Source organism: Perognathus longimembris, chromosome 2 (assembly GCF_023159225.1).
Source record: "Perognathus longimembris pacificus isolate PPM17 chromosome 2, ASM2315922v1, whole genome shotgun sequence".
In the NCBI taxonomy this organism is placed as follows: domain Eukaryota; kingdom Metazoa; phylum Chordata; class Mammalia; order Rodentia; family Heteromyidae; genus Perognathus; species Perognathus longimembris.
Window position 1 is genome coordinate 42,374,051 of NC_063162.1, and position 22,282 is coordinate 42,396,332.

The 22,282-nt window shown below is 35.0% G+C and overlaps 1 protein-coding gene across 1 annotated transcript in view; it reads right to left on the reverse strand.

Moving 5' to 3' along the window:
* Ctnna3 (catenin alpha 3) overlaps positions 1-22,282 on the reverse strand; it is a 1,259,651-nt gene that overhangs the window by 93,117 nt on the left and 1,144,252 nt on the right. Inside the window, exon 15 of the mRNA XM_048338867.1 lies at positions 12,373-12,554. Within this exon, the coding sequence (XP_048194824.1) occupies positions 12,373-12,554 (182 nt within the window). The remainder of the gene's footprint in view (positions 1-12,372; positions 12,555-22,282) is intronic.

The window sequence follows — 22,282 nt, forward strand, 5'->3', positions numbered from 1 at the left end:
GTGTAGTTAGGATTACAGATTTGAGCCACTGGCTTCTGGTTCTTGTCTTATTAATGAATCTTAATTGTATTAATTTGCTTATAATTAAAAAACATTCCAATGAGCTTATTATCTTTACATATCAGAAATACTACTGGCCTTCTACAGCTTAAGCTTTTCTATACTTCTGGATTTTGTAGATTAATTGGAGATAAGAATTTCTCTGATTTGTCTGCGTGGGCTGGCTTTATACCACAGTTCAAATATTTCTGCCTCCCGAATAACTAGGATAATAAATGTGAGCTACACTGTAATGGGCATGTTTCTTGCATCCATTTTCTCCCTGCATCTTCCTGAACTTTTTTTCTTCATCCTTTTCCCCAGTTCAGTATTGAAAATCCATTGATTTCAGTGGATCACAGATTTGCCCACATTGGTTTCCAGCCAAGTCCTTTGTTTGACCAGGTTCTTGGATAAAGCATCTTCCCTGCTAAAACTTCTAGCTTCTCATTGGAACAAAAACATTTTCTCTAGCTTACTTTTCCAAAGCCTACTCCTGGATTTTTCCACGTATCTCAGTTCTAGTTTCATGACTATTCTTAGTGTCACATGAGGTTTAAGATTAAAATCTGAATTTTCAATGCCTAGTATCTAAACATGGGTTAATAAACAAATGAACACAGGATTGAGCTTCTTGAGTTCAAGCTATACTTTGAAATATTCAGTTGTTCATTCCTTGTTTCTTTTGAATTCAAGATGTTTTTAAATCATTAATTCACTCAGTATGCATTAGTCATTGAACCTATCTATACTTTTATATGATGTATATATAAATATAATGTACTGTTATATAACATATAACATACACATATATCTATATGTATATGTAATATGTTCATGCACTACTACATATACTGGTATAAATTTTGGGTTTAAGAGAGTAAATAAATATCATTTAGCTAATATGCTTTCCTGGATGTTGTTAACACTTTTACATTTCTTTTTTTTTTTTTTACATTTTATCCCATCACTCTTCTTCCATGTTTCCCCTCAACCCAACACAATCAGAATTCAGAATTCTAAAAAGTCTGTCTTGATCATTTGCCTCTTACATTGATGCCTTTTATATTAATTAATATGTTAATGCTTCAAGTATCATTATAAATCAGTTTTTGTTGTTCATGAATTGTGTGTGTGTGTGTGTGTGTGTGTGTGTGTGTGTGTGTGTGTGTGTGTGCAGGTACAAGTCTGGTTGGCATCTGGTCCTTTTTGCCTAGCTTTTTGCTCAAGGCTGGTGCTCCACACTTGATCCAGTGGCCTACATCTAGAATTGGAGATAAGAGTTTCACATATAGTCTTTTTTTAAAAAAAATTATTTTATTGTTACTGTAAAGGTGATTAATGGAGGGATTACAATTACACGAGTCAGGTAATGAGTACATTTCCATTTGTACAGTGTCTTCTGTTTCTTACTCTCTTCCAGTCCCTCTCTCCCAGCTTCACCCATGAGTTGTATAGTTCACTTTCTTCCAGGTCCTGTGAGCTCCACTGCTGCATTTTTGTACCTTTTCCCTTTAGTTCTGTACCTTCCTTCCTGCCCACCCAAAGATATATACTTGAATACATCATACATAAAGTCGAAAAAAATCATCAAAAAATAAAAATAGAAAAGACAGATCTATTGTTTCCATAACTTGGAAACATATATTTAAGCACACACACACACACACACACACACACACACACACACACACACTCTATATATATGAACTTTTTTCCTTCGTGTGTGTGTGTGTGTGTGTGTGTGTGTGTGAAGAGGCATGTACATATTGTGCCTGTGTGTTTCTCTCCAAAGAATATCCTCTTTTGCACTCACTGTATGTGAGTATCTGGAATCCTGTATAATTTGTCATATCCTAGTGTCTTAGATCTAATTTCTGAGTATCAGAGAGAACATACACTCATATATCTGATCTTGGCTTTCCTCACTTCACATAATTTCTTCTAGTTCCATCCATTTTCCTTCAAATGACATTATTTTTTTTCTTTCCAATGGCTGTGTACAGGCACCATATTTTTTGTTTATTTGTTTTTTATTTTCAGTTCTGGGCCTTGGGACTCAGGGCCTGAGCTCTGTCCCTGGATTCTTTTTGCTCAAGGTTAGCACTCTACCTATTGAGCTACAGTGCCACGTCTGGCTTTTTCTGTGTATGTGATACTGAGGAATAGAACCCAGGGCTTCATGAATGCTAGTCAAGCACTCTACCACTAAGCCACATTCCCAGCCCCAGGTACCACAGTTTTTGAATCCACTTACCTATTGCAAGGGCATCTGGGTTATTTTTATATCTTGGCTATTGTGAATAATGTGGCAATGAATATGGATGTGCAGGTGTCTTTAAGTTATCCTGGCTCATGATGTTCAGGGTAGATGCCCAGGAGTGCTATGGATGGGTCATAGGGAAGCTCTATGTTTAGATTTGGGAGAAACCTCCAGATTTCTGTACAGAGTGGTTGCACTAGTTTGCATTCCCACCGAAGTGCAATAGGGTTCCTTTTCCCCCACATCCCCATAAACATTTGCTGTTGTTTGAATTTACAATGTTCGCCACTCTAACTGGGGTGAGATGAGATCTCAGAATTGTTTTGATTTGCATTCCCTTTATGTCCAGGGATGATGAGCATTTCTTCAGGGCTCTTTTACCATTTTTATCTCTTCTTCTGAGAAGTCTCTCCTTAGCTCTCTTACCCATTTAGCATTTATTTGGTTTATTATCTTTGGGAGAGGTTCATTTTTTGTATATATTGGATATTAGGCCTTTGTCTGATGTATTGCTGCTAAAGATCTAATCCAGGTCTGTTAGCTGAATTTGATATTAGTGCATGGAGACAAACAGGGGTCCACTTTTAGTTTTCTGGGTGTGGATGCCCGGTTCTCCCAACACTAGCTATTGAATAGACTATTTTTTTTTCCACTGTATGTCTTTGCCTCCCTTATCAAATATCAGATAACAATAAGTGTTTGGTTTTATTTCTAGGTCTCCTAATGTGTGCTATTGATTTGGGGGTCTATTTTTGTGCCAATACCAAGCTGTTTTTGTTATTATAGCTCTTTGGTAGAGCTTGAGGTCCGTTACTATGATCCAACCCACATTACTTTGTTGTTGTTTTTTTTGCCAGTAGTGGAGCTTGAACTTAGGGCCTGAGCACTGTCCCTGGCTTCCTTTTTGCTCAAGGCTAACACTCTACCTCTTGAGCCACAGCTCCATTTCAGGCTTTTTCCATATATGTGCTGCTGAGGAATTGAACCCAGGGATTCATGTATACGAGGCAAGCACTCTACCATTAGGCCATGTTCCCAGCCCCCTCCATATTACTTTTATTGTCTAGAATTGCTTTGCCTATTCTATGTCTTTTGTTAGTTCATATGAATTTTTGGAATCTTTTGTCTATCTTGGTAAAGAACTTCAGTGGCATTTTGATGTGGATTGCATTGAATTTTTATACAGTTTGGGGGAAATATGAGCATTTTTACAATATTGAATTTACATGCATGAACAGCTTGAGAATAGAATTCTACAACTATAAAGAAGAGGAGTAGAGACCACGGATATCCTTGCCTGTTTCTGATTTTAGGTGAAATGGTTTTAATTTTTCCCCATTCTATATGATGTTGTCTGTTGGTCTTTCATATATAACCTTTATTATTTTAATGAATATTTATTTTACTCCTAGCCTCTCCAAACCTTTTTTTTTTTTTTTTTTTGGCCAGTCCTGGGCCTTGAACTCAGGGCCTGAGCACCTTCCCTGGCTTCTTCCCGCTCAAGGCTAGCACTCTGCCACCTGAGCCACAGCGCCCCTTCTGGCCGTTTTTCATATATGTGGTGCTGGGGAATCAAACCGAGCTTCATGTGTAGGAGGCAAGCACTCTTGCCACTAGGCCATATTCCCAGCCCTCTCCAAACCTTTTAACATGAATGTATCTTGCATTTTGTTAAAGGCTTTTTATTTATCTGTTGAGATGGTCATGTGTTTCTTGTCTTTGGCTCTGTTGACATGGTGAATTATATTTATTAATTTACACACGTTAAGACAATCTTGAATCTGTGGGATGAAGCCTACTTGGTCATAATGTATGATTATTTTTGTTTCTGGTTTCTATTGTTAAGTATTATATTGAAAAGCTTTGCATCTGTGTTCACCAGAGAAGTTGGTCTATCATTCTTTTTGTTGGATCCTTATTTGATTTGTAGGTAAGCAAGATATTGGCTTCATAGAAGGAGTTTGCAATTAATCCTTCTGTTTCTATTTCACAGAAAGTTTGAGGAGTATTGGTGTTACTTTATTTTTAAAAGTCTTACAGAATTCAACTGTGATTCCATCAGGATCTGGGCTTTTCCTTGTTGGAAGATTTTTGATTACCTCTTCAATCTCATTTCATGATATGGTCCTATTTAACTGGTTTATATTTTCTTGGCTCAGCTTAGGCAGCTTGCGTGTCTTCAGAAATTTATCCATTCTTACTAGATTTTCTTTCCTACTTGAGTATAGATTTTGAAAGCAATTCTTTATAATTGTATGGATTTCTTAGATGTTTGTTTAAATGTTTCCTGTGGTATCTTTAATTTTATTTATTTGAATCTCATCTCTTGTTTTCATCAGTCTTGCTAGTGAACTGTCAATTTTCTTATTTTTTCAAAGAACCAGCTTTTTGTTTCATTGATTTTATGTATAGATTTTTTAGTCTATAGTACTTTAGTTTCAACTCTAATCTTTGCAAACTCTCTCCAAGTGGTTTTCATTTGGTTTGTTCTTGTTTTGTTGTTTTTTTTTAAGTTTTGTTTGCATGCATCATGAACTTATTTACTTGAGCTTTTTTGTTTTATGTGTGAGCTAAGAGCAATAAACTTTCCCCTGGGCATTGTTTTTTGCTGTATCCCAGAGGTTCCATCATTATGTGTTTTCATTTTCATTGAATTGTAAGACCATTCTAATTTCTTCCTTTATTTCTTCAGTGACTCATGTGCTATTTGGTGGTTGTTATTCAGTCTCCATGTGTTCCACTGTTTTCAGCAATATGTTTTGTCATTGAGAACTAGTTTAATTACATTGTGGTCAGATAAGATGCAGGGAGTTATCTAAATATTCTTCTTAGATTCTTAGATTCTTTGTCCCATGATATGATAATATTCCATTCGCTGCTAAGAATAATATGAGTTGAGCCATTGTTGGGTGGAATACTCTGTAGATAGGTATCTGTTAAGTCCATTTAGATTATAGTGTCATTTCTTTCAGAGGCCTCTTCATTTATCTTTTATTTGACTGACTTGTCCTTTGATGAAAGTGGACTGTTAAAATCTCCCACTATTATTATGTTGGGGTCTATCATGTCTGTAAGTTCAAAAGCATTTTTTTAATGTGTTTAGGTGCTCCTTCATTTCGTGCATGCATACTGATTACTGTGATTTCCTCCTTATGGTTCATTCCCTTTATTAATATGTGAGGATCATCCTTGTGTCTGTACTGATTTCAATGAAAAATCTATTTTGTCAGATACCAATATGGCTTCTTTATTCTCACTAGGTCCCTTCTCTGGATTGTTCTTAGCTTTTTGATTTGACTTGTTCTTGCTTTTCCCTGAATTTTGAAAACTTTCATTGATTTATGCATTTGGACTCAGAGATTGTTGGGAAGCCCAGTGGTGGGGTGTGAATTACCAGATGGATCTCTGTCAGACTGCATTTGGCAACTTTCAGCTTTGGCTGGTGCAAATAGCCAAGAGACCCTCCCTTCACCTTCTCTACTTTCTGGGTGCTAGGCATGGGATCCAGTGCATGGGGCATAGGGTGTTGAACAGCAGCAATGGCTACAGAGGCAGCTCAGGACTCTTTACATTATTTTTGTGGAAAACTACCCTAGGTTAATAAAGGAATCTTGTCCTTCCTCTTATCTTAAGGCATCCTTACATCCTTCCCAACTGACTTTGAATGCTGATGCTCAGATTTTGACTTCCTGAGTATGGCATGAATCACCAACACCTGATTTTTTAAAAATTATTGTTATTTTTTTCTTCTTTTATGTGTGTTTAGGGGGAAAGTAGGTATGGGGGTACTCATATTTTTTAATAAGGCTTCTTTTACTGCCCTACTATTTAGTGTAGATACTTCGATAAATGCAAATAACAAATTAGAAATCAGTAAAATTATTTTCTTTTCAATTGTTTTATTAATTAAGCTGTCTTCTGGTAAAATCTCTACAATCAGTCAATGAAATTCTTAAGTTTCTTTGCATGGTATGTGGGTTTTTACTTACATGTATGGTACATGGAATTATGTCAAAAATAGAATTTTGATTTCTACTAGAATTTATTTGCTCATAAGTGTTTTCTATCTCAACTTTATTTACACCGTAGCAGTGAAACTATGTTAATATTCACTTTCAGAGTAGCAGAGGGAATAACTATGATGGAAATTCATCAGACAAATAGGTGGAAATATTACAATAAGATCCCTAAGCTTTTGCAAGTCACACAAGTACAATTAAAAAAAAATCTCAATTTCAGAATCAATCTATAGACTAACCACAAATGATTTTTTATTATAATCATGAGAAGGTGGAATGGCTACTGAAAAGTTATCATTTCAGTGGTTTTGCATGCCCATCACATAGAAGTATACAGTTATAGAATATTCTATAATATATATGAACAAGTAGGATTTTATGTTTCATATTGATTGTTCTGAATGAAATTTCCTAGGTTCATGGTAAGATTTAGAAGATGTAAATTTATGTTTAGAATTATATGGGAAAATTTGTTGAACTGTAATTTTAAATGTTTTAATTTTATTTTTCAAAGCTTCTAAATACATCTGTAGGATATTGTCTTGATTTCCCACATTTTCACCTCTTCCTCTTACATTTTCATCTTATATCCCAGCCTTATTCTGTATCTCAGTTTCTTCTTAATATCTATTTTATATTCTCTATGAAATATTTATTTGAATTCTACTTGAACTTTTTGAAAATTATTTGGCTTATTTGGAAATTTTAAGGGTTTTTTTTCCTGTTAATTTTTCCTTAATTATTATTATTGCATTTTCTATCATTTCTCTACTTTTATTTTCTGATTACAAATTTTAAAATATATCTGTGTAAAAATATAGACAGCAATTTATATATTTCCAACTTTTAAAATTTGTTTCAGCTTGAAGTATGAACAGGCTAATTTTCTTGGTCTGTATTTGTTGTGGGGTTCCAACTGACCTGCTGTGTTAATTGTTTCTACATTTTTTTAGAGTCACTCTGCACACAATGTTGGACCTCTCTCCCTGGCAGATTTCAGGTCAAAGAGTATTCTCTTCCTTCCATGAGTCTCCATTCCCTAGGTGGTACTTCACATGATGGGCTAGGGGAAAGGCACAGGTTGCATATAAAATGAACCTTTTTTATTTCTCTGGCATGCTTGGTATTTCTAAATGCTGGAATGCCTCTAGTATCTCCCTTCCTGTATTTTATTTTCCCTCAAATTGCATATTCTTTCAGTCTCATTCACTTACCATATCATTCCTTTTTCTATACTCAGTTCTATGAAATGTCAAGTCCCAAACCCGGGTCAGTATTTTAGTACTGATTATCAAGTGTTCTTGCTCTGGCTCAAGTTTTCTTGTTGTTTAATTTATTGTAGTTTCCCATATGTCTTCTCTGTGGAGTATTTTTTAATCATCTCAGACCCTGCCATCTAAATCCATAAACATATGGCAATTAAGAGTAACAGCAGTAGTTCTGTTGGAATCTAGTATGCTTATTATATAACATAATTGGAAATATATACTGTCCCATGTATCTCAGAAAGGTTGAAAACTGGCATTATAGAAAGCTGTTGTATATGTGCTCTAATCTGCTTTTCATCTTTGGGAATATTTGTAGGGAGTCACTTAAATTTACTCAACTGTCATTATCCTAAGTCAACAAAACTAAATTTTACTGATGATCTCTGATATATATGCATGTATGTATATATATATATATGTACGTATGTTTATATATACATATACTTATATGTACATATAAGAGACCATTAATAAATTGCCGAAATGTTAAAATTGCAATTTAACCACTAAAACATAGTTTTTAATGTCCTTGTGGTATAATTTTAATTCCTATACACAGGAATATATGTTTGTTAAATATGTCAGTTTATAAATTTATGTATTTACTTGTAGGGGAATGCAAATATAAATATGGAGAAACAGAAAGAGAGGGAGGTAAAGACAAAGATATTAAATGATTTCTCATAACTAAAATATAGCTAAAATTGAATTATTCACTCTAATATAAAATTTAGCTCAAATTACATTTTTTCAACTAAGTTTCTCTTCAATTATTCTGCATGTAAAAAAATGAGAAGACTTTTGGAAGCTGTAGGTTATGGTTCAAAAGTTGGCAAGAGCTTAAGAGAGTATGGTATCTAAAGGCATTTATCAAGAAATTCTTTGTATAATACATTATGAATTTAATTTTCTTATTTTCCAATGAAATTTGAAACCTCACTGCCAATTATCTTTGAAAACTAGGTTTTCTTTCAAAGGAATACACTGGTGAACTGAGTTCTTTCATGAAGAATAATTATATAGCAAAGGGACCAGTGGCTCATGCCTATAATTTTCGTTACTCGGGAGTGTGAGATTTGGAAAATCCTAGTTTGAGGCCACACTGGGCAGAAACATTGCCTAGACTCAGTCTCCAAAATAAGACCACAGCGCTAGTCTACCATTTACTAGGACCTGGGTTCAACTCCAATACTGTCTTCTCCACCAAAAGAATTCTGGGCTGGACACAGTGACTCATGCCTGTCATCTTAGCTACTTTGGAGGTTGAGATCAGGGGTACCACAGTTCAAATTTACTCCTGGTAGCAATTTGTGGGATCCCCTTCTAATCTAATAGCTGTGTGTGGTAGAACACACTTTCACCTAGGTATATGGTGGACTGAGTTGAGTTAGATTAAAATTCTAGGACAGCTCCTTAAAACAGAATCATGAGACTCCAACTCAGTGGATAAAAACTAGTTGGGTTGGCAACTACCTACTACCCAAGCCAAGAAAATGCATGAAAGTAGTGGGTCATGGTCCAGGAGTGGCAGGCCAAACTCTACTTCAAAATAACAGCAAAAGAATGAAAGTGAGGTTCACGTGTAGCAAACCTACCTAGTCAGCATAAAGTCATGATCTCAAACTCCAGTATCACCGAAAACAAAGAGAAGAATTTTGACATTGAACAAAACAAAGGAGAACAAAGCAAAGGAGAGCCAACCATGGAACATAAAAACACAAATACACACATTATTATATTATAAAATTAGTTCAGACTATTTTTTTCTTGATTATATATTTTACATTTCCTTAAGTGTTCTTTATAATATTTAGGTTTCATTTTCAGGAGATTCAACTTCATATGGCAACTCATTATTTTCATCCTTACAAGTAGTCTACTATATTGAAAGATTCTGTCATAAATTTTATAGGAAACATCCCCATTTTATATAGTTTCATGATTAAAAAATTTATAGAAATCAAAATGTATAACGGCTTTTAGTGTATACAGATGGATGAATTAACTCTTACATTAACAGATGTTTTTTTAACTCTATGATCAACTTCCAATACACAGATCTAAAAGTTATCTTACAATATATTTTTAGGTCAAGTATTTTTCAGATATTTATGCATTACTATTCATGAGGAAAATTGGTGAATTGTCTGTTCAAAGCCTTTGCACATTATTTATCTGGAACATTTATTTTGTATTTTTATATAATATCTAAGTGTTCACATAAAGGCATTATAAAATCTTGCCATTTTTTAATGTTAGCACTACAAACCTACCATTTCTAATTGTGTGTTAACATTACAAGAGCTTTCATCTTAACATGTCCATTTCTGCATACAGTGAATCTTGGTGAGTCACTTTCCCATTATACTCTTTCTCATATCCTTTTATTATAAGTACTTATTAATAACAATGTCCATTTACATTTAAGTATTGTTTAGGATGTTATATAAGTGTGTAAAATATAAAAATATATTTGTGCAATCCTATTTTAATATTTTAAAAAATATATTTCAGGCATGCAAAGGAGTTGTCTTTCAACAGCAGTTTATAAATACAATACCGCTTGATCAATATCACTCCATTCAACATTCTTACCCACCACTCCAACCCTGCCCCTTTTCTCACGCATCTATCAGAAAAAAAAATAACATTGAACTATTCGTAAGGAATTGGAAAGGCTGTGGAGGATTATGTTAAGTGAAATAAGCCAGCCCCAGGGAAATGCAAGTTGCATGTTTTCCCATGAGAAATAGAAAGTAAATCCAGAACTAAGCACTCTTGGTGGCACTTCAGTAGTTATAAATGAATTAACTGGAGGATAATAGAATCTGTAGAGAACATAAATAGTCAAAGCCGAGCATCATGAGTACTAGGAAATTGGTATTTTCAGGGTGGGTAAAGAGAAGAACGATAGAAGGATGAACTAGGGAGGATGGAGGATTGAAATGTCGAAGGAATGACATAGATCAAGATACACTGCACACATAAATTACTATGTTAAGTGACAAAAATTTCAATGCATAACCTAAAGATTAAGAAAAATGTAATCCCATTTTAATAAGGTCTTTTTTCCTTGTTTAACACTCAAAAGTATGTTTTTAAGTTTTTTTCTCATTCTTAATTTCCACAAATGACTTGTATACTTTTTCTCTAATAATTACGATTTTGTACATAATCTATGACAATAATGTCAGCCATGTTCTAAGCATTAGGTGTGTTTCAGTGGATTCTATTTTATGAATTTATATAATTATACCAAGACTGTTATTTTAATTGCAACAGTACGCTTTCATAACTGTTAAGAAGAGCACTATATTTTTCACTTATCTCTAGTTACTTTCATAAAATGACAACACAAGTGTATCACATCTCTTATTTCTGGAATAATATATGATTGGTTCTAGCTGATCTTTTTTATCTTATTTATTGTCAAAGTGATGTACAGAGAGGTTACAGTTTCATATGTTAGGCATTGGGTACATTTCTTGTACTGTTTGTTAACTCCTCCCTCATTTTCCCCTCCCCCTTCCCCTTTCCCTCTCCCCCCATGAGTTGTTCAGTTGGTTTACATCAAATGGTTTTGCAAGTATTGCTTTTGTAGTCGTTTGTCTTTTTATCCTTTGTCTCTCAATTTTGATATTCCCTTTCATTTCCCAAGTTCTAATACCAGTATATACAGTTTCCAATGTACTCAGACAAGATACAGTGATAGTGTGGATACAACCACAGGAAGGGGATACAAGAGGATCATCAACAATAGAAGCTATGGTTTCACATGGTATGTTTAAAGTAATTACAATAGTGATATAACAATCATTTCTATAAAATGGAGTTCACTTCACTTATGCATTCATAGGGGCATAGCTATTAGGCTCTTGTGATCCTCTGCTATAACTAGCCTAAACCTGTGCTAATTATGCCCTATGAGAGAGACCATAGATTCCATGTTTCTTTGGGTCTTTTATCAAGAAAACTAACAATAATAAATGTTGGAGGTGATGTGGCCAAAAGGGAACCCAACTTCATTGTTGGTGGGAATGTAAACTGGTTCAGTAACTCTGGCAAATGGTATGGAGATTCCTCAGAAGGGTAAACATAGAGCTCCAATATGACCCAGCAGCCCCACTTTTGGGCATCTACCCAAAAGACCACAAACAAGAACACACTAAAGCCACCAGCACAACAATGTTCATCGCAGCACAATTTGTCATAGCTCAGTAGAAGAATGAATCAGGGAAATATGGTACATATACACAATGGAATTTTATGCCTCTATCAGAAAGAATGACATTGCCCCATTCGTAAGGAAATGGAAGGACTTGGAAAAAATTATACTAAGTGAAGTGCCTATCTTAAAATATGTCTCCTCACTATCTCAGGAGCAAAGCATCTAACAGTTTTGGATGACATTACAAATCAGTATAACTAAAATTATGTGCATAAAGAAATAAACTCAGAATAGCTCCACTTATGACCCCTGGATGATCAAGGTGTTTGTAAAGATAGTGTGTTAATGTGATACACCTAGAAGATTCATGAAGAAAATACAGGTGAAGGAGCAAAATGTGCTGTCAAAATTCCTTGGTACTTTAGAAAGCACACTGCTACCTTGATGTATCCAAACATGTAGCATTACACACCTACTATTTCTAATTATATGTTATTTATATTTCTCGTGCTACTTGGTTTTGGCACCTGCCACTCAGAGAAATTTATAATCTGAGTAATGTGACAGATGTTTCCAACCATTGTCACTATCACACATCCTGTCATGCATAGTTACCTGGTGAAGTCTGTCATCTCCATCATGATCATGCACATCTTCTTGGCGAGAACAATGATATCGTTGCTCGTGTCATCCCAGATCTCAATCTCAGCGTCCAGCTTGCTCTTTACTTTCTTGAAATCAGCAACTTGCTCAGCAATCTTTTCCTTTTCTGCCTCAGGCAGTTGAGTCATCTTAGCCTAAAACGTGGAATAATTACATTGGTTATAATTCCTCTAGGTGCGAAATATTTTAGGAGACAGGTAGGAGTTATCAGATTTGTATAAAATTCACATATTTACAATTGGAGATGCTTCATAATATAAGTCAAGTAACCAAAACGTTCTCAGACAATAGTTTTCAAATGAACAACTATCTATTAAAGTACCTTTGTTTTTTCATCTAGAACTATAGGTCTTCCTTTGAGATGAGAAAAGTAGAGTTTGGATGTCAGTTATATTTAAATAAATCCCATAAACTAAATGAGACTACAAACTTCTAGCACATCAAATTTTAAATTAAGCTTAATGCATCACATTTTTCAAAAAATGCATATAATTTTGGTTTTAGTACTACTACTATGCTTCAAATGGAAGAATTATATCATAATTTAATTTGGAGTGACACTGCATATCTGTCTAAACATGTATATTGGTAGATACTGATCCTTACATAAATATTGAATATATATTCAGGTATCAGAGTAGTATGCGTTTGTACATGATCTTCATACCAGTAAGCACTCATAAGAAAACAAAGGTTGTTATATATATTTTGTGCATATTATATTATATAATATGTGTCACAAGAACAGAATGAAGGTTTATTGAGGCAAGCCTCCTTAATTAGCATACAGAATACTGAAAAGTTCGTTATTCTCCCATGCACAGTAAACTTAATCTGCTTTGACATGATATCATTCTTTGGATATGTGTCATTCTTAGCAGCATGTGAATTGCACATTCCATTTGCAACCTGAAATGAGGGGTGGGTCAGAATCCATTCTTTTCTCCCCAAACTAAGGTTCTTGAAATTGAATGTTTTTAGTCAAAGTCAAAGAACCTTAAAGTAGAAGTACTTTGCTAATCTGAGCATAATAAAAAATTTCACACACTTATGCATAGAGTTATATTGTTAAAAAGGTTCTGAGTTTGGTCCCCAACATCACAAACAAAACAGAATTTTAGACCTATTCTCATAGTAGGATGAGTAATAAGTCTGTAGCAGAATTATTTTGGGAAAGATAAATTAGGTAGGATTTGTATGTGAGAATATTCACATAGAATGCACAATTCCTGCAGCATCTATGTGTTTTCAGATAATAATATTTGGTGCATTTACAGGAGGGGACAGAATAAATCTCTAGGAGCTTTGCTGGTCTACATCGCTTCTCAGCCTTTTGGCTAATATCGTGTATGGATACTGGTCTAGAATATTAAAAATATACCATACAGAATAATTAGTGTATAATAGTAAGCGTCACATATATGAAAGAAAGGAACTAAGACAAGGCCAATGGAAAAGATAAAACAACTGAAGCAATCTTAATTGAATGTCATTTCTTATCAATTTATTATAACCTTAACCTAGTCTAACATATCCTACTGTCCTTAAAAGTCTCCAAATTAATTAATCATGCATTAATTATAATACTTTAAAGGAAGTAAATAGTGAAATTTTCTGGTTTGGAATTTTCTATAAATTCCTTAGCATGATGCTTGGTGCATATTGAATACTTAATAAACGATGGTTATCTCTTCAGTAGGAAAATTATAAAAATGTATTCATGTGTCTAGCACTTAAGATTTTTCCTTTTATTATTTCATTTCGTTTGAAGAATAAAATTAAATAAGCTCTGTGAGACTACATTTTTAATTAATGAGCTATACAAGTTCTTTTTCTTAACATTTCAAAATAGTTGGTGATTTTTTTTTCTCTCAGGAAATGTACCCTATGCAATATGTTAGAAGAAGAGCAACTTTTACTACTGCCGGCATATGGCAAAGAACATAAGTGGAGACACAGCTCACTACTTCTGAAATAAAAAAGTAACATGCAAAAAATTAAATAAATTATAAGCTGCTAACCCATTAAACTATCTTAAAACTAGAAATGAGCTTTCTCCTTCCTGTCTACTGGTCATTATTCTCTATTCTCATAAAAGGTGCTTAAACTTCAAATAATAAAAGCAAGGGTTAGTTTCACCTGGAGACTCTTTTTATACCTTGAATCTGAGAAGTAACAAATCCGTGACACTAAGTATAATGCATAGTGTTGGCCCCAAGTATACATTGGATAGATTAGAGAGACATTCATTGATCCCACAATAAAATTACCCAAGAGGGGGTATATTTAAGTGCATTTGTTCCAAGTTCTAGTCCTTATCTTCCCTCTGATTTCCTGAATGGCCTTGGGAAAGTCACAGCTACAAAATATCAATTGTGACTGCTTCCCACTTGCTTTGCAGGAAGAGTTGATTGCTGGATAGTACTGAGTCTGGCCCTGTCATGGGCTAAGTCATCTCTTGTGCTCAGCTTCATGAATGACATCTCAACTCACATGGCATGTTATAGTCAACAGAAGTTTACTTCTGACAAGATAAGGAATTCTATTTCTTTCTTTGTTACAGGGGAACATTTATGACATACTCAACTACTGACAATTTTACTGAAAGGTTATGTGCTTCTCTGAATAATCCAATAAATGCCATCAATCTTCAATCACTATGAAAATTTCAAAATTTTCAAAGACATCTTTAGAGATTGCTGGTTAAAAAGTCCTTATTGAATTATTTGGGGCAGGATAAGTAAAGTGTAAAGAAATATTACACTAAGTAATCTTTCTGACATATATGATTAATGTATTTTGTCCATGTTCTTGATTAAAATATTCCACAAATATCATAACTGTATTTTTAAATACACAGTCCAGATAGGAATATTACAAAGGTAAAGTTGAAGCTATTTTCAAACTGAGCACACTCATGAATCTAGCACTGAACTTAAAAAAACAACAAAAAAGAGATTACTAGGCTCCTTTGTTTTCTTCTAACAACAATTACTATCATGATTTTTGACTGGATTTAAGGATTCTTGAACTTTATTAAAAAAACAATCAGTAGATGTACTACATAGTGTTTGTTTTATGTGTATGTTTGTGTGTTCAGCATTTATACTATTACATTTATTTTTATTCTACTTGTTTCTGTGGCTCTATACTAATACTATTCTTCTGCAGTTTTTTTTGTTGTTGTAGAAATAATCTTTCCAGTTTGGGTTATTATGAGCAGTGAATATTGGTGGTATTTGACAGATACACCTGTGCATTTGTGAGTCTTCTAGGAGGAGAACTATTCTGCAATGTGTAACCCTACCCATACTCCTATTTCCTTACCAGTTTTAAGTCTCATTTCAGCTTACTTCTTTTCATTCTCTGTGCCCTCCAGCTAAAGATAAGCTATTGTTACTTCAGGTAAACATCTTGATATGCCACCCATTAGTTATTTTTGTTCATCATTTTTGTTCCCTCTCATCTCTAGGAATCCAAGTTTAATCATACTTGTAGGCCACATCCGAACAGTATATAACTTTCCTCCTTACCCAGCAGTATAGAATTCATTTTATAAAACTTTCAGAACATGGTATAAGAACTTTCCTCCAGACTACCATATTGTTCTCTTGTGCAGCCTAATCATTTGTGAACACAAAAACATAGCTAGCTAGAGGAAAGTTCTTTGAAATAAGGGTCATCTTTTCAGAGTAATAATGAAGACTTTACATATACATGTATGTAAAGACCCAAATGCTATTTTTTGTTCTGTTTTGCTTCTTGATGGCATCATACTAGAAGAAAATAGATGATACCCAATGAAAATTTATTATGGTTGTTAATAGAACTATTTGTTAATATATAAAAACGAAGAGGATCCAAATTTTATAGAATTGACTTTGAATTTTCTTTGTCACATAGCTTGCACAAATGTCAAGCTGTTACCTCTGTGAGGATTTCAAATACATTTTTCTTCAACAGTCCCCCAGTTCATTTTCATTCCTGCATCTCTATTATTTTCCCAAGACTTTAATCATAGCATGGTTGAGCTTTCCTCATCTGCTTTTTAATTTTATTATGCTCATTACTACTGTGTGAAAAGTTGATATGCTAGGTGACTTCCATTTCCTTTGAATAAAGATAAAAAAGAAAAATGTGGTGTTGGGTATATAGCCTAGTGGTAGAGTGCTTGGCTCGTATACATGAAGCCCTGGGTTCAGTTTCTGAGCACAACATATATAGAAAATGCCAAAAGTGGTGCTGTGGTTCAGGTGGCAGAGTGCTCGCCTTGAGCAAAGAGAAGTCAGGGCAGTGCTCAGGCCATGAGTTCAAGCCCCAGGACCGGGGGAACAAAAAAGAAAGAAAGAAAAATGTGACATAATAGACAACATTCACAAAATTTTATGCAGATATCCATGGAAATTCATGAAGATATCTGTCAAACATCTGGTTCTTGAAAGAATGAGTTATCTTGAAAGTAACTTAACATCTTAAGCCCCAGTTAATTATATATGAAATGTTCATACAATTTCATAGATAAATTAGAGTTAGGTTTAACAATAGTACCTATAATACACTAAGTCCCTTAGAAAATGGTATATGCTAGATGTATCGAAGGACCTTAAATTAATCTCCAAATTTGAAAAGCTAAAGTGGGGCACAAGGAGAGGCAAAATCTTCACTTACCTCACAAAGCCTAGGCAAAAACTAAATTAGGTATTTTTAGTAAGTGCCTTTCATTAACAATAAGTTAAATAAATATAGAGTGACCATATTCACCTCATTCTCAGAAACTCATAAATCTAATTATGTGCATAATAAATCTAAATTCCAGAGAAGTTAATGGCACTGAAACATCAACCAGCCAGTTAATGGAAGAGCCTCCTCCTCCTCCTCCTCCTCCTCCTCCTCCTCCTCCTCCTCCTCCTCCTCCTCCTCCTCCTCCTCCTCCTCCTCCTCCTCCTCCTCCTCCTCCTCCTCCTCCTCCTCCTCCTCCTCCTCCTCCTCCTCCTCCTCCTCCTCCTCCTCCTCCTCCTCCTCCTCCTCCTCCTCCTCCTCCTCCTCCTCCTCCTCCTCCTCCTCCTCCTCCTCCTCCTCCTCCTCCTCCTCCTCCTCCTCCTCCTCCTCCTCCTCCTCCTCCTCCTCCTCCTCCTCCTCCTCCTCCTCCTCCTCCTCCTCCTCCTCCTCCTCCTCCTCCTCCCAGTTAATGGAAGAGCCTCCTCCTCCTCCTCCTCCTCCTCCTCCTCCTCCTCCCCCCTCCCCCCCCCCCTCCTCCTCCTCCTCCTTCTTCTTTTCCTCCTTTGTGGGACTTGGATTAAGGGCCTGAGCACTGTCCCTGAGACTCTTAGTACAAAAGGCGAGCACTGTACCACTCTGAGCCACATCTCCACATCTGGCTTTTTGGTGGTTAACTGGAGATAAAAGTCTCTGACTTGTGTGCTGAGCTGGCTTTAAACTGATTCTTAGGTCTCAGTCTCCTGAGTAGCTAGGACTACAGGCATGAGCCACCAATGCTCCATTTGTCTTTTTAACAATTAATTTTTCACTGAATTTTCAGTTTTCTTTATAACTTTCATCATAGATATTTAATTATGGCCTGATTACATAATCTTCCCTATCATAAAATACATAAATAGTATTGTATTAATAAACATCCAATAATTACTTTTTTATTATAAATCTTAGGAAATTCCTAATTAATTATATCACTCATATCAGTGGATCCTGAGAGAACACTAATCAACCTTATTTTATAAACTTGAAAAATATAGCATGGTATATATATGTATCAAGGAAAAGTTATTGAAAGATTACTCATTTTTTATTTCCAGAGTTTTATCAAATTTAATAGTGGAATTTATGAGTCTTTTAAAATAAGCCTATTCATTCTTTTTTGGGGGGGGGCCAGTCCTGGGGCTTGGACTCAGGGTCTGAGCACTGTCCCTGGCTTCTTCTTGCTCAAGGCTAGCACTCTTCCACTTGAGTCACAGCGCCACTTCTGGCCATTTTCTGTATATGTGGTGCTGGGGAATCGAACCTAGGGCCTCATGTATACGAGGCAAGCACTCTTGCCACTAGGCCATATCCCCAGTCCCGTATTCATTCTTAAGAAGTAGTTACTGTTGATATTTTTTGTTTTTGTTTCTGTTTTATTGTGCTTGAAATCAGGGTCTGGGTGTTTTCCCTGAGCTTCTTTTGCTCAACGTTAGTGCTCTACCACTTGACCCACAGCTCTACTTCTGGCTATGTGCGGGGGGTGGGGGGGGTAATTTTAGTGTCTTCATTTTGTTAAAAAACTTTTTCAGGGACTGGGTCAAAAGCAAACAATTAACTATTAAATTACTAGGTTAAAATAAATGACTAGCAAGGTCCTAAATATAATCACAAGGGTAATTAAAAGTTTTTCATGTTTGCCACATGACAGTCACTTTTTCAGTCAGTAATAATAATACTATGAAGTAGATATTATTATCCATCTGGTATACCATGGCAATTAGATGACAGATGTCACAGGCCTCTCACCTATAAATGAAAACACACTAAAACCACCAGCACAACAATGTTCATCACAGCACAATTTGTCAGAGCTAGAATCTGGAACCAACCCAGATGGCCCCTCAGTAGACGATGGGATCAGGAATATGTGGTATATATACACAATAGAATTGTATGCCTCTATCAGAAAGAATGACATTGCCCAATTTGTAAGGAAATGGAAGGACTTGGAAAAAATTATACTAAGTGAAGTGAGTCAGACCCAAAGAAACATGGACTCTATGGTCTCCCTTATAGGGAATAATTAGCACAGATTTAGGCAAGTCACAGCAGAGGATCACAAGAGCCCCATAGCTATACCGTTATGAACACATAAAATGATGCTAAGTGAAATGAACTCCATGTTATGGAAGTGATTGTTATATCGCTGTTGTAACTACTTTCAACGTGCTATGTGTAACTGTAGATTCTATTATTGATGACCTTCTTGTATCTCCTTCCTGTGGTTGTACCAAACTACTTCTGTATCTTATCTGAGTATATTGGAAACCGTGTATACTGGTATTAGAACTAGGAAATTGAAAGGGAAAACCAAAATCGAGAGACACAGGGTAAAAAAAGACAAACTACAAAACGAATACTTGCAAAACTGTTTGGCGTAAATGAACTGAACAATTCTTGGGGGAGAAGGGAAAATGGGAGGGGAGAGGGGGGGGATGAGGAAAGAGGCAACAAACAGTACAAGAAATGTATCCAATGCCTAACGTATGAAACTGTAACCTCTCTGTACATGTTTGATAATAAAAATTTTAAAAAGACTCTCTCACATACTTTTTTCCTTTACATAAATGAATCTAAATTGCATCCTGGTTCCCAGAAAAAAAAAATAAATGCAATGAAATACATTTGGGACACAAATCACAAAAATGAACATAGCCAGTCTATTAGATTATAGGACATGATGGTTAATATTAAATGAGGTTCTTATTTTTTACATGATTTTTATAATTTTATATATATTTTTGTATTCTTCAGTCATAAACTGTGCCAATGTGTCAAATTACTGTTTAAAATTGTAGTTATCATTAAGCAGTTGTACAAAGGAGATACCATTTAACAAAGCATTTTATATGCACAATTCATCTTGACCAATATCATCTCCTTTTCAAATTTATATTTTTGTTATCACTGAGTAGTTGTACAAAGGAGTTACCATTTCAAATTACTTTTAAGTGACTGAGAAAAAAAATTACCCCATTTTATACCCAAAGAAGGTGGTTTATGACAGGTATTCTTTCAAAACAGGCAATCCTAGAAAGAAGAAGATATCTTCAAAAATTAAGTGTTCTGAACTTGTAAATATAATGATATGTCAATTGTGTGACACATTGGTAATTGCATAAGATGATATATTGCAGCCTTGGGGGATTTGGGTACCATGAGTCAATATTAAAAGCCTGTCAATGCCCCTGGGCACACTAACACTACTGAATTTGTCTCCGAACATAGTAAGGATCAGTTCAAGAATGTCATTGACCTCAACAAGGACAACTAGGTAGGAAGTTTTATATGAGCTCTCAGTCCTTTTTTTCTCACATGATCCTTTGTGCATTAAGCAATGATCAATCAGGAACTCTACTAGCTTTGGGGCCAGAGCAAGCTATTCTACAATTCTTTATGTGCATTCTCTTTTATCTATATGCTATCCTGAATTTTACCTCTTAGAATTAAGGAAATGTATATAATCTGTTTTCGCCAGATGACCTTCAGTTATGTAAAGCCATCATCTACTATTCTAGTTGTTCTCTCATTATTTCCCTTAACTTCCTAATCTATTCCTTTAAAAAAACAAACAGCTGTTATACACAGTTCCTGTGGTGGCAACAAAATGTATCAAAATTTCTTTTTATAAAATGACTTGTAGACTTAGACACAACAGTGTAGATGAGTTCCAGACAACCAAGCAAATAATAATGGTCTTTATTCAGTATATAACATTTACCTTATGAGAGTCTAAAATGTAATTAGGAAATTTACAAAATTCATGTGCATTATTGCATATATATTATGTGTATATATATATATATTAGAAATGTCCATTAAAATTAACTATAAATGAGTCATATAAAAATTTCTGTATATATTATTTATTTTTTTGTGTGCCGGTCTTGGGGCTTAGACTCAGGTCCTGGACTCTGTCCTTGAGGTTTTGTGCTCAAGACTCATGCTCAACCACTTGAGCCACATCTCCACTTTTGACTTTTTTGGTAGTTAATTGGAGATGAGAGTGTATTGGACATTTCTTTCTGGTATGGCTTTGAATTAGGATCCTCAGGTCTCAGTCTTCTGAGTAGCTAAGATTACAGATGTGAAGTACTGGTACTGTCATGCATATTTAATTTTTAAACAATAATGATTGCAAAGATTTGAACCAGTTAAAATTCTGTAGAACTATAATTATGTTTTGTTTGGATCATCATTAAAAGTAGTTTGATAGCCTTGTTTTGTCTACTGTTGTCTCTGAAATAGCTAATATATAAATTTATGAAAAATCCATTAAGTAAATGTTGCAAAACTGTGACAGACTCAAACAACAAATCCAGTCATTTTATTCCCCAGGGAGCCTTTAGTATGTGCCTCAGAACCTATTCAGTTTACTTTGCACAAAAGGAAGTTTAATTACCTGAATTCCATGCTTCCGTTTACAGGACATTGATTGGAAGTAGATAGGAAGTGTTCTCGTTTGACCAAAAGGATGGAAAAGGAACTCAGAAAGAAGACAGAACTCTCAAATAATGGAGACCTGGTAGTTTACAAATAAGCTTTCTTGCTGGTTTCAGGATATCTCCATCTATAACTGCCTTACAGCATAGTACAGCTGTGTTAGGTCACAGTCATTCATATCATCACCACCCAGCACCCATGCATATCTACTGCACAGAGTATGTACCACACTCCTTCTCTCTCCTTCTCTCTATTTCAAACAATAGCTCTGTGTAGAAAATGTCATATTAGCTAGGCACGCTGGGGAACAGCCATAATTCCCTTATTTCAGCATTGCAGGCAGGAAGATCCCTAGTTGAAAGACAACCTCTGCTGCAGAGAAAGACCATATCTTGAAAACAGAAACAGAAAACAAAAGAGCAAAGAAAAGATCAAATTATAATTTTACTGGCTAGGTAAGGAAGCATGAAATACTTTTCCGTAAACAGAAAATAAGTTTCTTCTTTATGAATATTATAACTTTTTGTTCTCAAGCCTCTCTTTCTCTTTGTTTTTCCTTCTCTTTCTCTTTGTTTTTCTCTTTCTTTCCTTTCCTTTTCTTCCTTCCTTCATTCCTTCATTTCTTCTTTCCTCCCTTTTTCTTTTTCTTCATTCTTTTCCT